Below are 20,648 nucleotides of genomic sequence, written 5' to 3' on the forward strand. Positions count from 1 at the left end.
ACACACATGCGGCAAAAGACCAGATCTCAAGTAGGAGTCTCAGAGATGTGCAAAAGAAAGGGAAAACCCCCAAAGTAGGCCTAGTTATAGTCCCTACCGTATTTTTGACATAAAATATTTTCTAGCTCAGCAATCTCACTGGGATAACCGGCAGGAAAGCACTGGCATTAGATCAGGCAGCTCCCAGAAAGCCTGCACATGGTAAGGGGTTTTTTCTTTCGTGAGGCAGAACCAGAGCAAATTATAGTCTAACCGCATCCCACATGTGAGATTATTTTTAGTTTAATTGCAGTAAATAGGATGCAAGAGTTTTTTGTTTTTTTTTTTTTAACAACTAACCTAACAAATTGGCCTTTATTTAGCATGTGTATTCATAAAGGACCATCATACGAAGCCCTACTGGTCATTGACCTTCTTTGCTTTTTATATCATCATTGGTCCAAGGTGCAAGCTTTCCAATATTGGGTTTTTTTGTGGGGGAGGGGGGTTCCACAAATGAAACATGTAAATATGTACTTATCTGAAGAATTAAGCCACAGTTTCCAATGAAGACATCAGTGATAATGCAGTCCCTGATTTCAAATCTTGCGTTGTACGTATTCCCATGCTAGATGGATTCAGTTCCACAAGACTTATGACTGGTAGTGCTTAGCATGATGGGCCTTTCTGAATAAAGGCTAATTTGTTGAGTTAGTTGTGAAATTATTGCATCATTTCCTGGGCACTATGGGGAGAATTTGCATAAAATCCAGTTTTATGTGTGGAAAATGGCTGTTCTAAAAAACTAGCCCAGGCTCAGCCGGATCCAGTTCTGCGTGTGCGTTCCAGAGGGTGGAGACACGTGTGCACAGAGGATGCTGCGCACGTAGGTGGCCGATAACCCAAGGATTTTCAAAGCTAACCTGCATGGGTAAGATGGCTTTGAAAATGCTCAGTAAAGTCTGTGTGTACAGTGTGCAGGCTGACTGAAAATCATCCCAGAAATGTGAAAAGATGGCTAGATCAATTACCGAGCTCACCTGACATGATTCAAGGTGAACTCCCTAGCCCAAGCCAAGGATAGCATGGCTAACTACATAGTAGTGCTATGGAACTGGTAGGCTTAGCTGGGCAGCTCTTTACATGCCCTATTAAGGAAAGGCAGTGGGGAGGCAGGACACGAGTTCAAACCCGCCACTGGTTGTACTGCATGGCGGTGTGGGGGAGTCTGTGAGCAAGTTGGCACCACCAGCATCCCCTCTCCTTCACAAGTTCTATGCCTAGACACATTTCAATCTGTGTAACACAGGAAGTGGGAACCTGCAAGCTGGTTTTGCTCTTTTTTTATGCCTTCATGATTTGGGAAGTCACTTCTGTAGCTATGGCTCTATGTAACCAGAACCTTCCCCCCCCAATGAGCACAACAAAAGCAAGAAACACATGACCTAGACCTAAGGTTGTGTGATGAAGTAATGCTGGAGGCCAGAAGACCCGTCTTGTAAATTAAGTGACAAAATCATCCGCCCTAGTCCAGCATTTTCCTGCCATAGAAGATCAGCTACTTATTTTTATTTTATTTTTTAATATTGAAGATGTCACGAGCCTCACCCGGCCTGAAACCGCCTAGGCTGGAAGCACGGAATCTGCAAGAGGGGAATCAAAGGGATCTCACGCTTCCACACCTATACATCTCGTACATTATAGACAGCCTCAGAAAATTAGTCTCTTCAATTTAAGTCATAATCTCGCGTTGATATATTGTCCTTTAAGTAATACCCTTTGAAATAATTACAAACCAATAAATTACAATATACACAGAATCCCAGAAGCAGGTCTTTCATAAGTCTCGGCTTTGTCCTGTGGACATTCTTACGCCCCCCATGCCCAACGCATTCTTCAGGAAGCTGCCGCGCCCTCGGTGCTTAGAACTGTGCAAGCTTCCACCAGGGCGCCTAACGTCTGCACAGAGACGAACGAGCAAGACACGTGTATTTTATTTTTACAAAGGCGTCAGAAACCGGAGGACCTTATAAATGAAGGAATAAAGCAAAACAAGTGACTGAAATCATTTTCCGTAACACAGAGTTCACACAAATAGCAACAACAGAATCTTGGTCATAAACCTTAGAGAAAAGTTGCAGCAAAAAAGTCAAACAGCAATTCAAATCCAGTAAGGCCACTGAGGCTGGAGGGGAGTTAACGCGCTGACAATACAGATTTCTTTTTAAAGACTGACTGGATACATTTATAAGCTGAAGTGGCATTCCAAGGTCATTTTCTCACTATCCTATTTATTTACCAAGCAGCATTCTGGCCTGCAGTGATGCAAAACATACACGAGCTCCTGTGCCCGAGTAGTATTTTTTCAATTGGCTGATGCACCTCTAATTGAGAAGCGAAGTGGCCGTTAAGTGCTGTTACAGTGCTTCCGATCTGTTCATGGCGCAAGCATGGGCTTACGGAAATTAACACGCCAGACACACGCAGGGACATTGCGTTTTCTCAGATCGCTTTTTTTTTTTTTTTAATGGCATGCCTTCCATGTCAGTTTGAAAAAAGAAACAAGATGCGAGGGACTCTCTGGAAAACAACTCTCTCAGCAAGAAAGTCAAACCATTTCATGTGTGTCAGTTTGGAGGTCTTGTGAAAAGTGCAGTGCAGCACAGCATTAATGCTAGTCAGGTGCAGAGCGGCAGGGAAGACTATGCCCCGTGTTTTTCACCGTGATATTCTGGAACTGGCTTTGCAGAGAATGACAGCATTTTTCAAGAAGCTAACATATCCATGATTTCAAAAGGTGGACGACCTTTGGAAACTGCCGCAGCAACAACTGGCTAATGAGAAAGCACGTCATGATAATCTCTCTGAACTGAACTCCATTGAAGTGCCCATGGATTTAATCTTCGCTTTTTAAAAAAGCCATTAATTCTTTATAAATTCCCAGAAATCTGGTGCGTGATAATGATTTTGATGATCTACATAACGATGCACAATATTCATTTCTCACTGGGATCATTTTGCATTCTCTTGCTTAATACACCGCATGTTCTATTGCTAATCCCCCAAGGTTAAAAGGTGCATGTGTTTACTGCTGAAATCAAGCATTACTTGCAAGTTAACATTTATAGATAACCTTATAATTCAATTTTACAAAAATACATTTTACCCTCCGGAAACATGCAAGACTCTTGAGTTACTGTATAGCAGCAACAGATCGGGATAAAACTGCTGCTGTTCTGGTTCTCAAATCTTGTCCTTGAAGCCCTCAACTGGTCTGCTTTCCAGACAACCCAGATATGGGTTGGAAAGCGTGCAGTTTCCCGGCGCGTGCAGATGGACGTACTGATTTTATAACATGCACTCGTCGCCGCACGCGTGTTATAAAATACGATATCCACGCACACGTGCGCGGCCCTGGCCACCCCTTTCTTTGTGCCCAGCCCTTCGGAGCATAACAGGTGTTACGTGCCTAGCCGGGCCCTTTGTAAAATGCGTGCGACGCGCGCAAGGCCCGGCCACATGCATAACCTCTCAAACTTACCGTGCGCCGGGCTTTTAAAATTTGGGCGATATTGTATGCAAACGTGTGTCAAATTTTCATCTTCCAAATCACGATAACCAGACCTGCTGGGGGATTCCAAGAACCTGAATTTGAGAACCACTGCACTTTACTGAACTGCAGTTCAAACAGAGATGAGCTGCACATTTAATGCTATTGGAACATCAATTTAGGAAAAGTAAAATTAAAAAAAAAAAAAAGTTTACCAGGCCCATTCCATGTAATTGCATTCAGAGGAGACTGGATTGCAATAACAGAAAGCCCAAGAGACACATCCCAGAAGAGATAGATGTTATCCCTCTGTGGGCCTGATTCACACTTTAAAAAGCATGTGGAACTGCTGAGAATGTATTAGGTACAAAAGAAGCCTGGGTCAGCAAACCTAATCTGGTTAAACTTTGTTTTTGTGTGGTCCTTCAGGGCAGCCTACATGGCACAGCTGAACATTAAAGCTTGAATTTGGAATACTAATCATCTTTTCAACTCAGTCCCTAGTATTGTCCTTCCTTGAGAACCCTGGCAGTATTCATGCTAAGTTCTGACCTCTCTCTCTCCGCTGAGCCAGAAGGAAAAATAATTCCGGGTTAGGAGCATGGCTGATGGCATCATCCAACCGTTGTACCCTGCCGCTCTCTGCCCTGCCGATCCATCTATTCATATCGAGGGGGTGGCAGAAGGTAGCAACCCATAGACACGGAAAGACAGGGGGGGGGGGGGGGTGGAAAAAAAAGTGAATCACTTATTTGGACTTGACGCCAATAAGTACAACGATAAGGACAAGAACCACCACAAACAAAATTAAAATGATAAGCATCTTCCGGTTCTTCTTTTGGTATTGCTCCGCCTATAATAAAAAAAAAATATATATAAATAAACCAGCAGTTAGGGGGCAGAAAAGCACCAAACACACATGCAAAGTTCTTGTCAGAGACTGCACGCATCAGTTTCTAGCAAACAAAACCCCTTAAGCACCCCAGCTATCAAATGGTTCCCCCCAGTGTAACCGCTGTGCTCGAGGAGGAAGGAGGCTTCTGCAAACATAACACGAGGTCTGGGCCATGAGCTGTGAATGAGGCCACTGTCCCTGCCGCCCAGCCCCACTGTGGAAATGAGAAGGGGGAAGGGTCAAATCCTGGCGTTTGTTTTAGTTATGCTTTTTTTTGGAGGCTGTACCAGAAATAGAAAGCCTGAAAATGTCTCCAAATTCTTACATTCCCTTTAAACAAATGCCACAAAAAAAAAAAATAATAATAATGCCTTTGTGTTATTGTTTTCTTCAATAAAAAAGTTGAAACATTAAAAATCAGATTACTACAGTGCCTACATTATTCAAATCAATGTTTTACATGAATAAAACCCTCACCTGGTAAAGTATGTAAATCATCGTGCGTTTATTATCAGAGGTCTCGGCAATAAAACATACATTGGGATTTCCCATTTACCTTATGTAAGTGTTTCAAACCATCCTCAGTCTTCACGCAGGACTGTTCAACGTTGTAGTCAATTCTATCCAGAACTGTACCCTAAATAAATTACAAAATAAAATGGAATCAATCTAAATACAGACCGCAGAAGAATCAAGAGCGAGAAAGTTACTTTTTTTTTTTATATACTTGGGAAGCGGAGGATCAGTTACAGTAACTTGGTAGTGGCAGATAATTTAGAAAGGTGAATGGTTTCTTTTGGGGTTTTTGTATCTCCGCTCTGTGCATATCTTTTTTGGCTTTAAACAGAGACTATGGCAGGAATATAAATCAAGAAGGGCCAGATAAACACCTGGCGTCGCAGACCTAGAAAAGCAGAGACGTCGCACAAAACTCTGATCACCATTACCTCTGGGCCCCAACCAGAAGATTTCATTAAGGACTCCAGCTGCATTTTGAGGTTTAAAACAAATCCTCAGGTATTTACATAGAACACTCCCCTAATATTTATGGAAAAATCAAAAAGTTTCTTTAAAAAAAAACAACAAACCCCCCCCCCCACCCCAACACGTGGTAAGTGAAATACATTCCCCCCTTTAGTATTTGGAGGTTCTTAAATGGGTCCCTATAAAAAGAAGCAACCATAAAACACAGACAGAGCAGAGAAAGCCATGACAGGGAGAGTTAAAATGTTACGATACTGGCATCCCCGAGGACTCCTCCCTTCCTGGGAAAGTGCAGCACACAACCAAGGCCGGGGTGAGGAGCAGTGCAGGAGGAGGACTGAGGCTCCGCTCTGTGTACCTGCTCCACCACCATACTCCCGAGGTCCCGAAAAATCTCATTGAGATCAGAGATGGACTGTACTATCTGGCGGATTTCCCTCTCCCGCTCTTCTACCATCAGCGTGTTTTGCTGTACCAGGACTAACTGGTCATCTGTAAAGCCCTGTCCAAGAAAGAAAAGAAAAAAAAAGCAGATCTAGCAAGGAGATTATGTTTTTATAACAATAAATCAAAATAGTAATATAAAGCCCCCAGGTACTACTGTAAAGAAGCGAGCTGCATATTTAAAAACGACTCACAAATCAGTGGTATCCAGATCTATTTCTAGTGCCCCCAACTGTGCTATACTTAATTCTTTTTCAGTGCTACTATAAACCTGGAGATGTTATTTTGGTAGACAGCCCCAGATAAGCTCAGAAACTGAGGAACCCATTGTTTCAAAGAGGAGAAAGATGACTACCTGGCAACTTAACAACCATGGGCTTTTCAGAGATTTTGATGTTGCCATCAGAACGAGCAGCTTATCTGAGCTCCCTATAAATACTGCAGAATGAAAATATATTGCGTTAAGGAAAGATCGTTGAACCCGACTCCCTAGGCTCGAGGCAGTACATTTTTGCTCTAGAGTCCCAATTCTACTGCAACTAAATCCAACTTTAATGAAATGCAAGACGCTAGGATTGTTGTAGTGAAAAGGAAATTTGCAAGACCTTCAAAATCCATTAAATGCAAATCAGCTCTACTGTTCTCCTGGATAATCATGGCAGTGCGGATAATGTAGCTCAGAGATATTCAGAGGCAGTGCCGAGCTGTGCAGCGGTCTTTGTAAAATGGCTGAGGGTTGTACAATGACTATTCTTGAAGTCAACGGGTAAGATATCCCTTTTTACAAGAATGCCTGCTATCTGAGTAAAACTCTGTAGTACATTAGCTAAAGCAGAAAATAGTTGTTACAGATAATCCAGGTGGTGGTTAAAACCAACCAAAAATCATTAATATCCCCACTATCTGCAAAAACGTCAAACTTATCTTACAATATGACTCATGGTTTGCTAAACTGTGCCAGAGCTTTCCCTGTTTTGTGTCTTTGTACATCTGATCCTAATCATTTTATTTTGAGGTTCAAACAGGGAAACACAGGACAGAACCTGGAGCCCTGTTCCGGCCCTTGTCCTTACCCGATCATAAAGCGTGTCGTCCTCGCCATCATCCATAAGTGGCACTGAAGTGTCAAAGAAATGTTTGGATCTCTCTTCTCTGTTCCTCATACCTGGGAAAGAAGGGGCAAAGCACAATTCAGCTCTGCAGCATTTCTGACGAGAATGCTTCTTCCAAAAAGACCAACCAAGAAAAGTTCTTGGGAAACCAAATTATAAAAACCCGGCAAGGTCTGGGCATTAATATTAAGCAGCCTTTCCTAGGGGTGCCTGCTCTGGCTTGGGATGTAATTTGCACGTGTGACGGTTTGACTACACTCAGCCGGGGTCTGTACTGAAAGTAACTATTATTCATTGCCTACTTTCCAGTGCAAACAATGTAATTACATAAAATAATACAATTTGGGTTGTCTAGCTTAGGCGTAGGCAGCGTCGTTCCTGGTGTATCACAATCTGGCCAGGTTTTCAGGATATCCACAATGAATATGCATGAGGTATAACTACATGCACACTGCCTCCACGGTATGCAAATATACCTCATGCATATTCATTGTGTGATGTCCTGAAAACCAGGCCTGCCTGCACCTGCTCTAGCTGTGTAAAAGGCCCATTGATTTGAACTGTACTGTGTTCTGTCTTTTAAAATTATGAATCCATGTGTTAGGATTTTTTTTTTTTTTTTAACATTCACTTCTGAAATTAACGAGCAAACACGGTGCTGCTACTGCTTTAATACTACATTACATTTTCTGTCTGCCTAAAATCTTTGTTACCTGAATATTTCCCGCAGATATGCAGGCTTGAACTAGCCACGCTGTCTGGGACGTCCCTCTGGGGCGGCCAAGACGGAGCTTCTCAAAGATCACAGAGCTTTGGTCTGTGCGGCTGCAGATCCCTTCCCACGCAGCGCCATGTTTTTTCCTCAGTCTGGTTTTTTCCGCGTTGCAGGCTGCACGCGGCGTTTCACTCCTTGATCCAATCAATTTTTTCAAGCTAAAAACAGCACTTTTAGTGCTCCAGCATGGCTCCAAAACCACCTGGCTTTAAATTCTGCCAGTGTGGGAAAATTATGTCTGCCACGGATGGTCATAATTATCATCATCATCTTTGCCTGGGCCTGGAGCACGACCAGTCCTCCTGCAGGGACTGTGGTCGGATGCCACCCCGGGCCCACCACCAACGTACACTGAAACTCGCTCCAAGGAAGAGAGTTTGGAGTCCTATGCCCCAACATCGGAGCGCCTGTTGGCCCACTCATCACCGGGGCTGCGCTCGGATTGCCCAGAGAAAGACAAGAGGGTATCCTCCCTTGAGCCGCCTGGCCAGGTGGGTCAACCCCCCACAGTGCCCACACCACCCTACAGAAGGCATCAGGAGATGCGCCACCAAAACCCATGCACAAGTCCACGGCGGCCAGTGTGAAAGCTCCGTGCCCAGTAGCTGCCGCCGCTGACCATGTGACGCAGAGGTTGAAGCACCATGCATGGAAAGTGCCGTTGACACATGCATCAAAGACGAAGCATGCATACAAGGATGCGTCGCGACCCGACCCACCGAAGCAGCACCAACAAGTGTCAGCCAACTCGACACAGGCGGGATCATTAACGCAGCTGCGATGAAATGCCGATAGCGTTGAAGCCCGCAATGCAGAAGGCGTCTGATAAATGTTTCTCGCTGAACTCATCTGCTAAACCGCCTTGTACCCATCCACCAGCAGTGAACTCTCAAGTCGCATTCACCCTGAGGAGATGGTGGAACTTGGCCTCTCTGATGTACAAGCTATTTCTGAGCAACTGTCCACTGGCTCCTCGGAATCCTTGGGAAGGGTTTACTCTGATTTGTCCTCTGTGTCTAAAAGGAAGAGGTCTTCTTCAACACAACCGCAGGAACCTCTCCAAAAGAGGCACAAGAAATCTTTTAGGACAGAACGATCAGTGCACCGCCCCAGGGGTCCAGACTCTGACACCTTACTAGCAGCTTTGCCTCCAGCGGATCATGTTCGGAGGGGGGAAAAATCCCACTCCTGGCCAGGGAGAACTAGTGTCGCAGGCCATGTTTCAAATTTCCCAAATTCTGTCGCATTTCTTCACCTTCTTTGAGGAACAAAGGGGCAGCCCATCCCGCCCTCCTCTGCTGGACACCTCGTCTCAAGGAAGAGCAGCCCGGTACGAGAGCCTAGGAGCCCAGGTCCTCAGCTTTCCCCACAGCTGACACTGCTCCAGAGGACCCCACTCCAACCTCGCCAGGTTCCTTGAAGGGGATCCCATCTGACCCGCCGGAAGAGCAGCCAGAACCGTCCTCACTGCCAGAAGACCTTTCCTACTCCAAGTTCGTAGGATAGGTGGGAGCTCATCTCAACATCAAGACCAAGAAGGGTCCAGATCCGCGGGTGGAGGTACTGGGAATTAAGATTTTTGAAGTCCCGGCTGAACCTACTGCCTTGCTATCCCATGCAGTTTTGGAGTCAGTGATGGCGAAGGCCTGGGAGTCTCCCTTCTCCAGTCAGGCGGCCTTGAGAAAAACTGACCTGAAATTCAGAATGAGGCAGTCGCTGTACTATAACACGGTCCAGCTTCCATACGCCTCGATAGTGGTCGAATCTGCCATGAAGTGCTCTGAGAAGACCAGTTTCATTCCAACACCCCTCCGGGCCGAGACTGCAAGTATTTGGACAACTTCGGTAAGAGGGCATTCCAAGCAGGTATGCTCAATGCGAAACACAGCATCAATTTTACATCACGCAGTACCCATACAAGTGTCTGCAGTCCCTGAACCCCCAATTTGCCTCCACCTCGTCAGATACGGGTCCACCGCAGCAGTATTATGACCTGGAGGAGAGGTTGAGGCACTTTCTACGAATCATCTGCGAGACCTTTGAAACGTTCACCCGTACTTTGGCAGGAGCCATAGCAGCTTGGAGAATGGCATGGTTGCGCGCCAGTGCATTTGGGAGGACGTACACAAAAAACTAGCGGACCTCCCATGAAAGGACGATAACTTGTTCGGGGGGGGGGGGGGGGGGGGGGGAGACAAGCTGCGGGAGACAGTCTCCCAATTAAAGGAGCAAAACGTGGCAGTCCTGTTGCTGGCGTCACCGGACCAGCAGTCCTCTGGTAGGAAATTCTACCCAAGCTTCAGAAAGAATTATCAGTGGTGCCCTTACATATTGTACCCGGCCTATTGTCTACCAACCTTCTAGCAGAGCAGGCTGCAGTAGCAGCAGCAGCAACCCCAGCACAGACAGAGGGGGGCCAGCATCAGCAGCATCCGCCGCAGAACAACCACCCAAAGCCCCAGCACGGTTTTTAGAAGTGACCGGGCCACCTCTACCACCACTGGAACAGTGATTACCTCGGATCATTGGGTACTGAATATAGTCAGGGACAGCTACCCATTGAACTTCAAGATCAGCCCAGGACTTCTGCACCAGGTGCAACCCCATCAGTCCCACTTAAAGGGCATCTGCAGCAGAAAGAGGTCAGCAACCTGTTGCATCAGCGGGCAACTCAGCAGTTACCGCACCACTGGTAGAACAAGGGATTCTATTCCCAATACTTCCTCATACCCAAGAAGCCTGGTCGGCTCCGCCCAATCTTAGACCTGTGGGCTCTCAACAAGTTTCTGCGGAAGGAGAAGTTCAAGATGAGGTCTCTCAAGTCAATTCTACCATTCTTATAACCCAACGATTGGATGTGCTTGCTGGATTTCAAGGATGCATACTCCTTACATCCCAATGCACCGCTCCTCCTGGTGCTACCTTGTTTTCAAGTCAATACACGCCATTACCAGTACAAGGTTCTTCCCCTTTGGACTTTATGAAGTGCTTAGCGGTAGCAGTGGCCCATCTCAGCCGGAAAGGAATTAAACTGTTTCCATACATAGACGACTGGTTGATAGTTGCTCCGAAACCATCCACTCTTCAGAGCACCTTAGAAACGACAATACATTGTCTGAGGGGTCTAAGTTTCATCATCAACTATGAAAAATCCATGCTCCAACCCTCGCCAAATCTGCAGTTTATTGGAGCCCAGATAAGTACTGGGCTGGGAACAGCGTTCTTGCCTGCAGACAGGGCCCACATGCTTTGCACCCTGGCCTTCCAGATGAGAGATTGTACGTGTTCCTTGGCCCACTGGATTCTAACCCTATTGGACCACATGGCGGCAGCAATCTATGTGGTGCTATGACCTCGCTTGCACATGCACCTTCAGCCGCTGCAGAGGGGCTGAAGGTGCAGTGGACTCAATTCTCCCAACCACTTTCCAGAAGAATAAGTCTGATCCCAGATATGCACTGGATCTGATGTGGTGGTTGTACCCTGTAGTTTTTACCATCGGAGCGCCATTCTGCCCCCTGGGCCATCAAGTGGTTCTTACCACAGATATCTCAACCAAAGGGTGTGAAGCCCACTTGAAGCACGTGCAGATGCAGGGCCTCTGGTTCATGTAGGAGCAAAGGCAGCAGATAAACCTCTTAGAGCTCAGGGTGATAAGAAATGCCCTAAGCACGTTTGGAAAATTCCTGCGGAAGCAGAATGTCATGATTCACATGGACAATCAGGTAGCCATATTCTACATAAACAAAGGAGGAGGGTCCAGTTCCTGGATCTTGTTCAAGGAAGCTATTCGCATACTGCAATGGGCAGAGGAACGCGCCATCTCTCTCCAGGCGACATATCTGTCAGATGTAGCAAACACCACAGCCAACAAAATTAAGCAGGATAATTCATCTACACGAATGGGAGCTTCACCAAGATTTGGCAAACCGGCTATTTGCGACTCGGGGTCTCCTGTGGACCTCTTTGCTACAGTAGGCAACAGGAAGGTGAAGAGCTTCTGCTCTGTCTATCCCAGCGGAATTGTTGCTAGAGTATTTCCATTCCCTGTACCAAGCAAGTCTGGCAACAGCTTCTGTGCAGGTCCATGTGAGTGCCATCACAGCCTATCACCACCCGTCCAACGGCCTCCCGGTGTCCAACCATCTGCGGGTCTCCCGATTCATGAAGGGGATATTGCCGTTAAGACCGCCTGTGCTGAAATCGCCTGTTCTGTGGGACCTCAACCTAGTGCTGGAACAGCTCATGCTTCTTCCCTTTGAGCCATTGGATAGCAATCACATGAGGTATCTCACTTGGAAGGTACTCTTCTTGGTGGCAGTAACTTCAGCAAGAAGGGTCAGCGAGTTCCAGGCGCTGGTTCATTACCCTGTATCTGCAGTTCTACCACAAGGTCACCTTGCATACACACCCATCCTTTTTACCCAAGGTGTCAAATTTCCACCTTATTCAGACAATCACATTGACAACGTTCTTCCCAAGAATCGGCTACTCCATACACCGGACTGCAAGAGAGCCTTATCTTACTATAAGCGTAGGACGCATTCCGAGAAAAGGACTTCTCAACTGTTCGTTTCCTTCAATCCAAATGCTCTGGGCCTCCCTATGACCAAATGAACCCTGTCCAATTGGATTTCTCAGTGTATTCACTTCTGCTACACCAAGAGAGCAGCAAATCTTTTCTAGCTCACCAAAGACGCACCAAGTAAGAGCAGTGGCAGCTTCAGTGGCTCATCTCCACAAAGTTCCTATGTTAGACATTTGTAAAGCCGCCACATGGTCATCGCTACATACTTTCACGTCTCATTACTGTCTTGATCAGCAAACCTCTTCAGACGCAGCATTGGGCTTGGCAGTACTACAGTCAGCGACAAGATACAGAGACTGTCCACAACAGAAGTAGGCTGGGCACAAAACAGGCTAGGATGGCAGGACTATGCTACGTCCCATCTGAGTCTTCAGACTGCGCTCACAACCTTCAGCTGGAGACTCCCAGACAGTATGGATAATTCAGCCTGCTTATCTGCAGGGAAGAAAAGCAAGTTTGCTTGCTGACCTGCCCACCTCCCCAGACAGCCTCTAAGTTCATTGTTTCGCATGATGAGCTGTGTTATGGACTGAGGAGAAAACATGGCACTGTGCTGGAACGAATGCGCACTGAGCAAAACTCTGTGATTTTTGAGAAGCTCCGCCTTGGCCGTACCGGAGGGACGTCTCAGACAACATGGTTTACGGTAAGCAAACTTGCTTTTTCAACTGGGCTGGTTATGTGCAGAGAGACTCTAGGTTCGGCAGGATGTTGCATATGGTAGGATGTTAAAAATCTGTCTGTTGAAGCAACAGATGAAAGACTGATTCAAAGGGCTGGCCCGAGGGCTCACTGCCACGCAGAGGATGTGGGTTAAATTTCTAGCTTGGTTTTTCCACTGGCCAGGCAGGCCTGGGGATTTTGTGGCGGCCCCATTCACAGCCTATTCGGGTGAATGGCGCGATGGTGAGGTGCAGCTAGTGTGAAATGACGACACCTAGCAGTCGGATTTAGGGCCTGTGGTTGCAGGGTTCCAGAAGGAGCTCTGGTGAATGGCTCCCAAGACCTGACTAAAGTAAACTGAAGTAGATGTACAAAAACGTTTCCTGAGTAGATGTGAATGAAAGCTCATGGTGTCAGATCCTGACTGAGCTGGAAGCCCAAGGCATCAAAAAAATAAAAAGAACTATCAGAAAGCACGGAAGGTCCATGAAATGTAATAGCCGTCTGAGAGAGTGCACATACTTACGCTTCAGATAGCTGGACTGCGTGTGTCTAAAGTTGGTGGAGAGGTCCTGAAGAGATTGGGCAAAGGAAGACACCACGTTTCTGAGTACACGCTCCTCTTGCTCTGGGCAGTTCCGTGACCTGCTCTGCAAGGCCTGGACTGCTCTCTGACACCTGTGGAACAGCTGAAGATGCCGTGGTCCTTAATAAGAGTTCTAACACCACCCCCCTTCTGCTACTTCAACACGCAGAGCAAACTCATCAAGGTCCCCTTTTTTGGTTCCAGTATTTACTTCAGTACTAATAGGGGTGCTTCAAGGTTTTGAAAGTGTCTCCTACTTAAGACTCCCACCATAAAAAATTAAGAAAATTGGAACGCTGCTCTGATAATCTCCACTACAGCCCTATGTAGATATCAGACTACGGTGTGGCTTTTAGTCCTACCTGTGTAGTCTCCTGTGTGGTTATTTCTATAGCATGCTCTTCCTCGCTGCTGTCATCCAGGGTGGGTCTGTTTAAATGTTTGTCATGCAGACTGGCTAATTCCTTCATTTTCTGTTTAATCCTGGTGATATCATACTGAATCTAAGGGAAAAGATCATTAATGGCCAAAAAAAACAAAAAACCAGAGAAAAAATATACATCTCTATCTTAATTAAGCAGTAGCCTCCAAGAGCAACAAAATTGTTGTTTGGTAAAGTCATGGCCTTGTATGGTATCATCATCCAAATAAACCCCAAATGCTTGAATTTAGTGTTTCAGAAACAGAGCATGTAGCTAGAACAAGAGTGGTGGCCTGCCAACTTTTTAGTACCTAGATTGCATGAGAGCTTCCCCAAAAACAGTTCTTTTACAACTCTCTCATGGTTGGATAAACTACAGAACTGGGAATTAAAGGGACTACATACATATATACAAACATACACACACGTATCTTTACTGATGAGTTTATAAGTCATATAAATAGTCTAAAATCTGGAGACACTTGGCCCATGGCTTTGTTTTTCTCATGCTGCTAAAAGATTTGGAATGGCTTGGTTGAATGTTTTGCTCTGTCCCCTGGGGATTTGCTGTTTTGCACACCTCTGGATTTTGCAGGATGAAATTCATAGAGGACTAATTCCAGGAGGGATGTGAAGTCAGTAATGTTTTAAAGACTCCCACTGCAATGAAATTTTAGCCAGTCCAGTTTTTACTGTGATAATTAACTAATCACGCCTGGACAAACAGAGCCAATGGTTTCTTTCCTGGCAAGGACTGGCCGAGAAGGTTGTCAATAAAAGCTATAAGCTAATATCATCCCCTGCTAACCACTACAGCACGCTTCCTCGCATTACTTATTTTATCCATTTCAGGGCTAGCATAAGGTAAGGTCTACCAATTCATTTCTTCAGTGACTAACTTTAGATGTGACACTGGCCCAAAAGGCATTTGCGCTAGGCCAGTACTCCAGTCATTGCCCCTCTATAAAAAAACAAAACAAAACATTGGTTTAAAAATGTACGATGACTTACTTCTTCTACTCCATCGACCCATTTGGGTGGCAGCCGCTTTGTGACACCAATGGCTGCCTCTGGATCTAAACTGATTCCTGACACAAGGGCCATCCGATCGTCAGCGAGCTGGAACAATCATAACAATTAATGGCAGGATGTTCAAAATTCAGATTTCTTAAAGATCTGGAGTGCCCTCATTGTTACAGAAATCCTTCATAACTCAATTTAGCAATAGAAAGAAAGAATACATTGTACTCCTGATTACTGGGCCTCTGACTCTTTTGTTGCGTCAAGATAAATGCACTGTATTAGCAGGTACACCCAGAAAATCCCTTAGCGATACAAGAGATGTCTTCATACACATTCTTTGGCACATAAGCAATCTCCATCAATCGTACAATTTCCAGTAACGTACAAGGATTGGCCCACATCTACATCATAAACCTTAAGGGCAAAAAAACGGTATAAACTGGACCATTCTCAGTTGTTCAATAAGGAAAATATAGCGGCACCTGCTTTTGTCATCACCTTTTGTGCAAATTCATGGGGTAAGGGTGTGTGTGTGTGTGTGTGTGTGTGTGTGGGGGGGGGGTTGTTTTTACTACATGTGAAAGAACGATTTGACTTCCCAGTTTAAAAAAAAAAAAATGACCAGGCATGGCAAGGCTTAGCAGTCCCACATTACAGCGACAACGTGCCTTGGCACCGCTTTAAATGGTTTAGTTTCTGTGCCCACTCTCTCTTTGTATCTCAGCTGAGGATGCCAATTACAGACAATTATAGCGGTGTTAGTTCCCATCTAAGCACTGGGAACTGAAAAAGAGACCGCCAATTTTTTTCATATCTGTCGTTGAATAGCTTTTTAACACGATCTTAAATGTGGCCTGAAGGAGGAGGACTCTGTATCTGGGCCTGTGCTGTCCACGGAGCCTGCCAGCCCCTTCCTCTTCAGAGGAGTTTGGTTGATTTCTATTATGATGGTCAATGAAGTAACTTTTCTGAGGGCTCATGCTTACCGATTCACAAAATGATGATTTTTAAATCATAATTTGAATGTATTACAGGTGTTAAACATAAGATAACTTTCTGAGCCTTCATCTATGCCAGCCTGGGTTCCTTCTAGGACTGGGAACTTGGAAATCAAGCAAGACCCAAGTGGGCTTGGTAGAGTCAATTTAGCTATAAGCGGATGATAAATATTTTAAACAAATAAATCAGCGGATATTGGTCTTCATCCCCAAAACACCAGAATTTGGCAGAATTCTAGGCCATTGTTCTGGAGAGACCAGAGACCGGGAACAGCTGCAGCTTTACTAATAAGGCCAGAGGAACATTTACCGATTACTTGTAGGCAGCAGGCAGATTACTTAGGTTTTCCTCTTCTCAATACATCAGCACGGAGTACAATAAATATATGAGCTGATTGTACTGAAATCCTGACTACAAGTCCAGTAACTAAGGACCAATGTGGTCTACTCCTGCGGGACTGGTTCCTCACTTTGTGAGTTCTGAAATCCTTCACCGACATTTTTCACAAAGCACAGAACTAAGACACCCTACGGGACTTTGCAACATTTGGCTAGACTAGCGGTTATGAAAGATAGGAAGTGATACCTCGTCCAGCTCCTGAAGGGATTGGTTGCATCCATCAGCCCCATCCAATTGGGGACAGGAGGAAAAAGAAAATGTAAGAAAAACAGAGTGAGGCAGACAGAGCACAGTCAGGTCAGAAAATACTTAGACTCGCTGAAAAATAAGACAAGTTAATTTATCAAAAACAAACCTATGCTCCCAGCAAAGAAGCCAATACAACACACTTCGTTCTACAAACTGGCCGGCACCCAATGTGCATTTTAAAGGACAATTTTTCAGTGCTTGCTTTCTTTGGTAGTTGTGTGTGTGTGTGTGTGGTGGGAGGGGGGTAGGTAAAAGTGAATGGTGGAATTTTTCCTGATCCGAAAAATAAATCTGTGGTATCTGTAGAATACACATAGGCAGAAATCTTGTATTTAACCATTGCTATATATATATATATATTTATTTTGATTGAGTGGTTTGGTATCTAGCATCATATATATCTATAGATATATATAGTGTGTGGTGAAAACCTGAAAAGCTTATTCTCACCCTCGAGTATCCAGGCGGCTGCTGAAATAAAGCCCAGTTTATTCAAATCTACAGGTTTGCTCCTGCCATCCCTTCTGAGGGGAGTTCTATAAAACAAATAATGACCTAACAAAATTGAGGCTTTAGACTTTATCTGCACTCAGAAGGGGTGGACTGTTCACAGCAGGAAGACCAAGGTATTCCCACTTCATGAGAGTATTTATTTAGTACTTTTTTATACCGACATTCATGAACAGATCATATCATATCGGTTTACATGGAACAAGGGGTTGTAACATTATAACATTAACATAGAATCCTATGTATGTATTTATAAAATACAAAACAGGATTAGCTCCTATCCACATTACAAATCATCCAAACCACCTCACAGTGATTACAGTGGAAACAGGAAGCGCTTTTTAAGGTTACTGCTACTGAGCTATCCTTATGTTTCTTGTGAAGAGTTCTTCAGGGAGTGCAACTGAGAAATATAATGCCATAAAGTAGTCTTAATATCATATTTTGTATTATTCATATTGGGCAATAAGATGCCTTTGTGCAAGATACTTTTTCACACTTTTTGGTTTGATTTTGTGCAAGCTATTAGAAGGTAAGGTAAGCATGGAGAACAGCTGTAGCAGTAAAGCCCAGGTGCACAAAAGTTATTTTTTTCCCCTCATTTTGTGCTTATAGGAAAATGCTTAGTATACTGGCTCTAAGTGCCAAACATTTACTGATAAACTTCTCCATAAACACAACAAAGAAGCATTTGAGTAGAGCAGGCAGTTATTGTGTTTGCATTGTAATCGCTAAGACCCTTGAAGTTTATATTCAGGAGATTAAGTTTTACTGGCTTTGCTGTCTATTGGATTTTGGGCGGGGTCTTAGTATTGTAATTATGTATGTTTTTGTTGTACACCACCAAGAATGTTAGATCAAGCTGTCTATAAACTCTTTGGAATAAAAAAAGTAAATAACATAATACAACTGTACTCCACACCTCATGCCCCCAGCAAACGAGAGATTTCACACACAAGCATTGCACACAGTGTGCTTTATTTTATATGGAAGAGTCAACAAATTGTAGGTGATACCTTTTTATTGGACTAACTTTATACATCTGTGCAAGTCTTCCAGAGGTAGCCTCTTTAATGCTAGTCACAGATGTATTGCTCAATACTATCCACTGTAAATTTGATTCAACTGTGATTGTTATTGACCTTTGACCAATGTATTGTAACTTTCAATTTCAAGAACATAATCCATTGCATTGCTGTTTCCAGATTCATTTTGCTATACATCGCTTATTCCATAAACCTCAGAATCAAAACTTTTATCCCGAAGGGAAAAAAAAAAACACCTGCTGATCACTTCACAGGCCATAGATCTGTCACATTGACAGTAAAAGAACCAAGCTATTTTCCTGTTCATATATTTCTGACCGGGTTCTATACTGATGCCAGACTAAATACCTCTAGTATCAGCATCATTTCAATCTGAGTTTCATTAGCAGCTGAGTCTCCTGCAGCTTCACAGCACCAAACAGCAAATAAACTCAGCAAACCCAATAATGTCCAGATTCAAACCACCAGTTACTTTCAGCTGTAAACACTCATGCAGGGATTTGTTTCTTGGAGATGCCAACTCACAGTTCTTAGATGGTATACCATATTTTCTAGGAGCTCGAAAAAAAACTGCACATTTGAAATTACACATTGTGTGCTAGAATTTAAGAGCTAATTATTCCCTTTTTTTTGCTTTGAAATAAACCAGCAACAGCACAGAGCTGGAGGTGAAATGAATGTAAGGACACCAAGCAAATTTTGTGAACACAATTAAAATTCATGTGTTTACACATATAGGAACAACTGACAGCATTCAAAACCACTATGTTGGGATACATATCCATAGTAGTGCAGACCAGATTAACTTGGCAGACAAGATGGTCAAGTGGTCAGGGGATTTTTTTTTGGCCATCACCTCCTACATACCCAGAAAAAATTCCAAGTATCTCTAAAATTCCACCTAAAAATCCATAAGCTGAAATATTCAATCCAACTCCGAGAATGGCTGTTGGGTATGACAATGTTTCTATTACCATTATTATTAATTCTGAGAGACTTTGAATATGCAAAGGTGTCACTAATGCTCTTAATGTTCGGAACCTCTAAAGAGGATGCTGTTAGTAAAATAGTAAAACTGTAATAAAAGTAATAATGCATGTATTGTTGAGCAGACAACAAACATAGCAAAGGCCAAGGAGCTGAGCAGGCAGCGCAGGGTAGGAGCAAGCAAAGGCCAAGGAGCTGAGCAGGCAGGCAGGGTAGGAGCAGCATAGGGGCAGGAGCTGAGCAGGCAGCGCAGAGTAGGAGCAGCACAGGACCAGGAAGTGCAGGGTAGGAGCAGCACAGGACCAGGAGCTGAGCAGGCAGGGTAGGAGCAGCACAGGACCAGGAGCTGAGCAGGCAGCGCAGGGTAGGAGCAGCACAGGACCAGGAGCTGAGCAGGCAGCGCAGGGTAGGAGCAGCACAGGACCAGGAGCTGAGCAGGCAGCGCAAGAGGAAGATGAAACGGCGCAGGATGGAGACTCACCGCAGCATTGCTACGTGAACCCCGAAGGCCAGCGGGGGAATTACTCACTTGCTCGGCCGCCAGCTGCCGGTTTTGGACGGCATTGTTCCGCAAAAGCAAGAACGCGTCCGTTAAGCGCCGGGTGGCCATGGCTTCCCCTACCCCCCAGCCCACCCTGCCGGCGATCCCGGTCCCTGCCCTCCGCCGCCCTGTTCCGAGGGGACCGGGCACGCGCCACTCCTCAGAGCCCGCCCGGCCTCACATCCCGCATCCGAGGCTTCCCTTCCGTGCGCTGCTGAAAGACTTCCGACCGAGGACTGCGGCTTGGTGGCAGAGGTTCCGGGGTGCTCCTCTGAAAGGCTTCCGGTTGGGGCCCGGACCCGGAAGCTCCTGAGTGCATCGCTGAAAGGCTTCCGGCCGAGTGCCAGAGATTCCGAGGTAGGCATGGCGGGTGAACATAATAATGTGCCTGCAGATTCTACAGCTGCCCAATGAGCCCCTGCTTGCAGTGCTCTGCTTTGTACCTCTGCCTGGTATTTTATGGGGCCGGCTCTAAAGTAGGGATGCCAATTTTTTCACAGACTAGTGCTAGACACGAGGATGGGGGGATGACACGCCCTCCTATTTGCATACATTTGCATATATTATCCTCTGCCCCTCTACTAATCACCAGCAATTTCAGATAGACCACACGTCTAACATTCCTAGGTATGCGCTGATACCTTTCAATTTGGATGGCACGGTCTGAAAGTTTTTCCAGAAGAAACTCGTATTTTTTTTCTCTCCAAAGAAATGAATAGTATGTAGTCCCTGGGCAAGAGAAAGGTTGGCAAAGTGTAACCTGCAGAGGATGTACTGTGGGTTGTGTGATTTCCCCCTCAAGGAAGTATTACAAAGGACAAAAGAGCAGGGAAGGTTCCAACTACCACAAGATTATCCAATGGTTAGAGGGAGTGTATGGTAACCCTTATTTGCTCA

General features: G+C 45.1%; 1 protein-coding gene across 4 annotated transcripts; it reads right to left on the reverse strand.

The window, feature by feature from the left end:
• Window positions 1-264: 264 nt before the first annotated feature.
• STX16 (syntaxin 16) lies at window positions 265-20,018 on the reverse strand. 4 transcript variants are annotated; one of them, XM_029611642.1, is made up of 9 exons: window positions 19,692-20,018; window positions 16,605-16,616; window positions 15,009-15,116; window positions 13,939-14,079; window positions 13,517-13,679; window positions 6,926-7,017; window positions 5,767-5,910; window positions 4,981-5,061; window positions 265-4,382 (listed from the first exon to the last, which is right to left on the reverse strand). In XM_029611642.1, the coding sequence occupies exons 1-9, from the start codon at window positions 19,818-19,820 to the stop codon at window positions 4,278-4,280; spliced, it is 975 nt and encodes a 324-aa protein (XP_029467502.1). In that variant the 5' UTR covers window positions 19,821-20,018; the 3' UTR covers window positions 265-4,277. The 4 variants fall into 4 exon arrangements, with proteins under 4 accessions (XP_029467502.1, XP_029467504.1, XP_029467503.1 ...); XM_029611644.1 differs by having other exon boundaries at window positions 19,740-20,017; XM_029611643.1 differs by lacking the exon at window positions 16,605-16,616.
• Window positions 20,019-20,648: the final 630 nt, after the last annotated feature.

Source organism: Rhinatrema bivittatum, chromosome 8, assembly GCF_901001135.1.
Source record: "Rhinatrema bivittatum chromosome 8, aRhiBiv1.1, whole genome shotgun sequence".
In the NCBI taxonomy this organism is placed as follows: Eukaryota; Metazoa; Chordata; class Amphibia; order Gymnophiona; family Rhinatrematidae; genus Rhinatrema; species Rhinatrema bivittatum.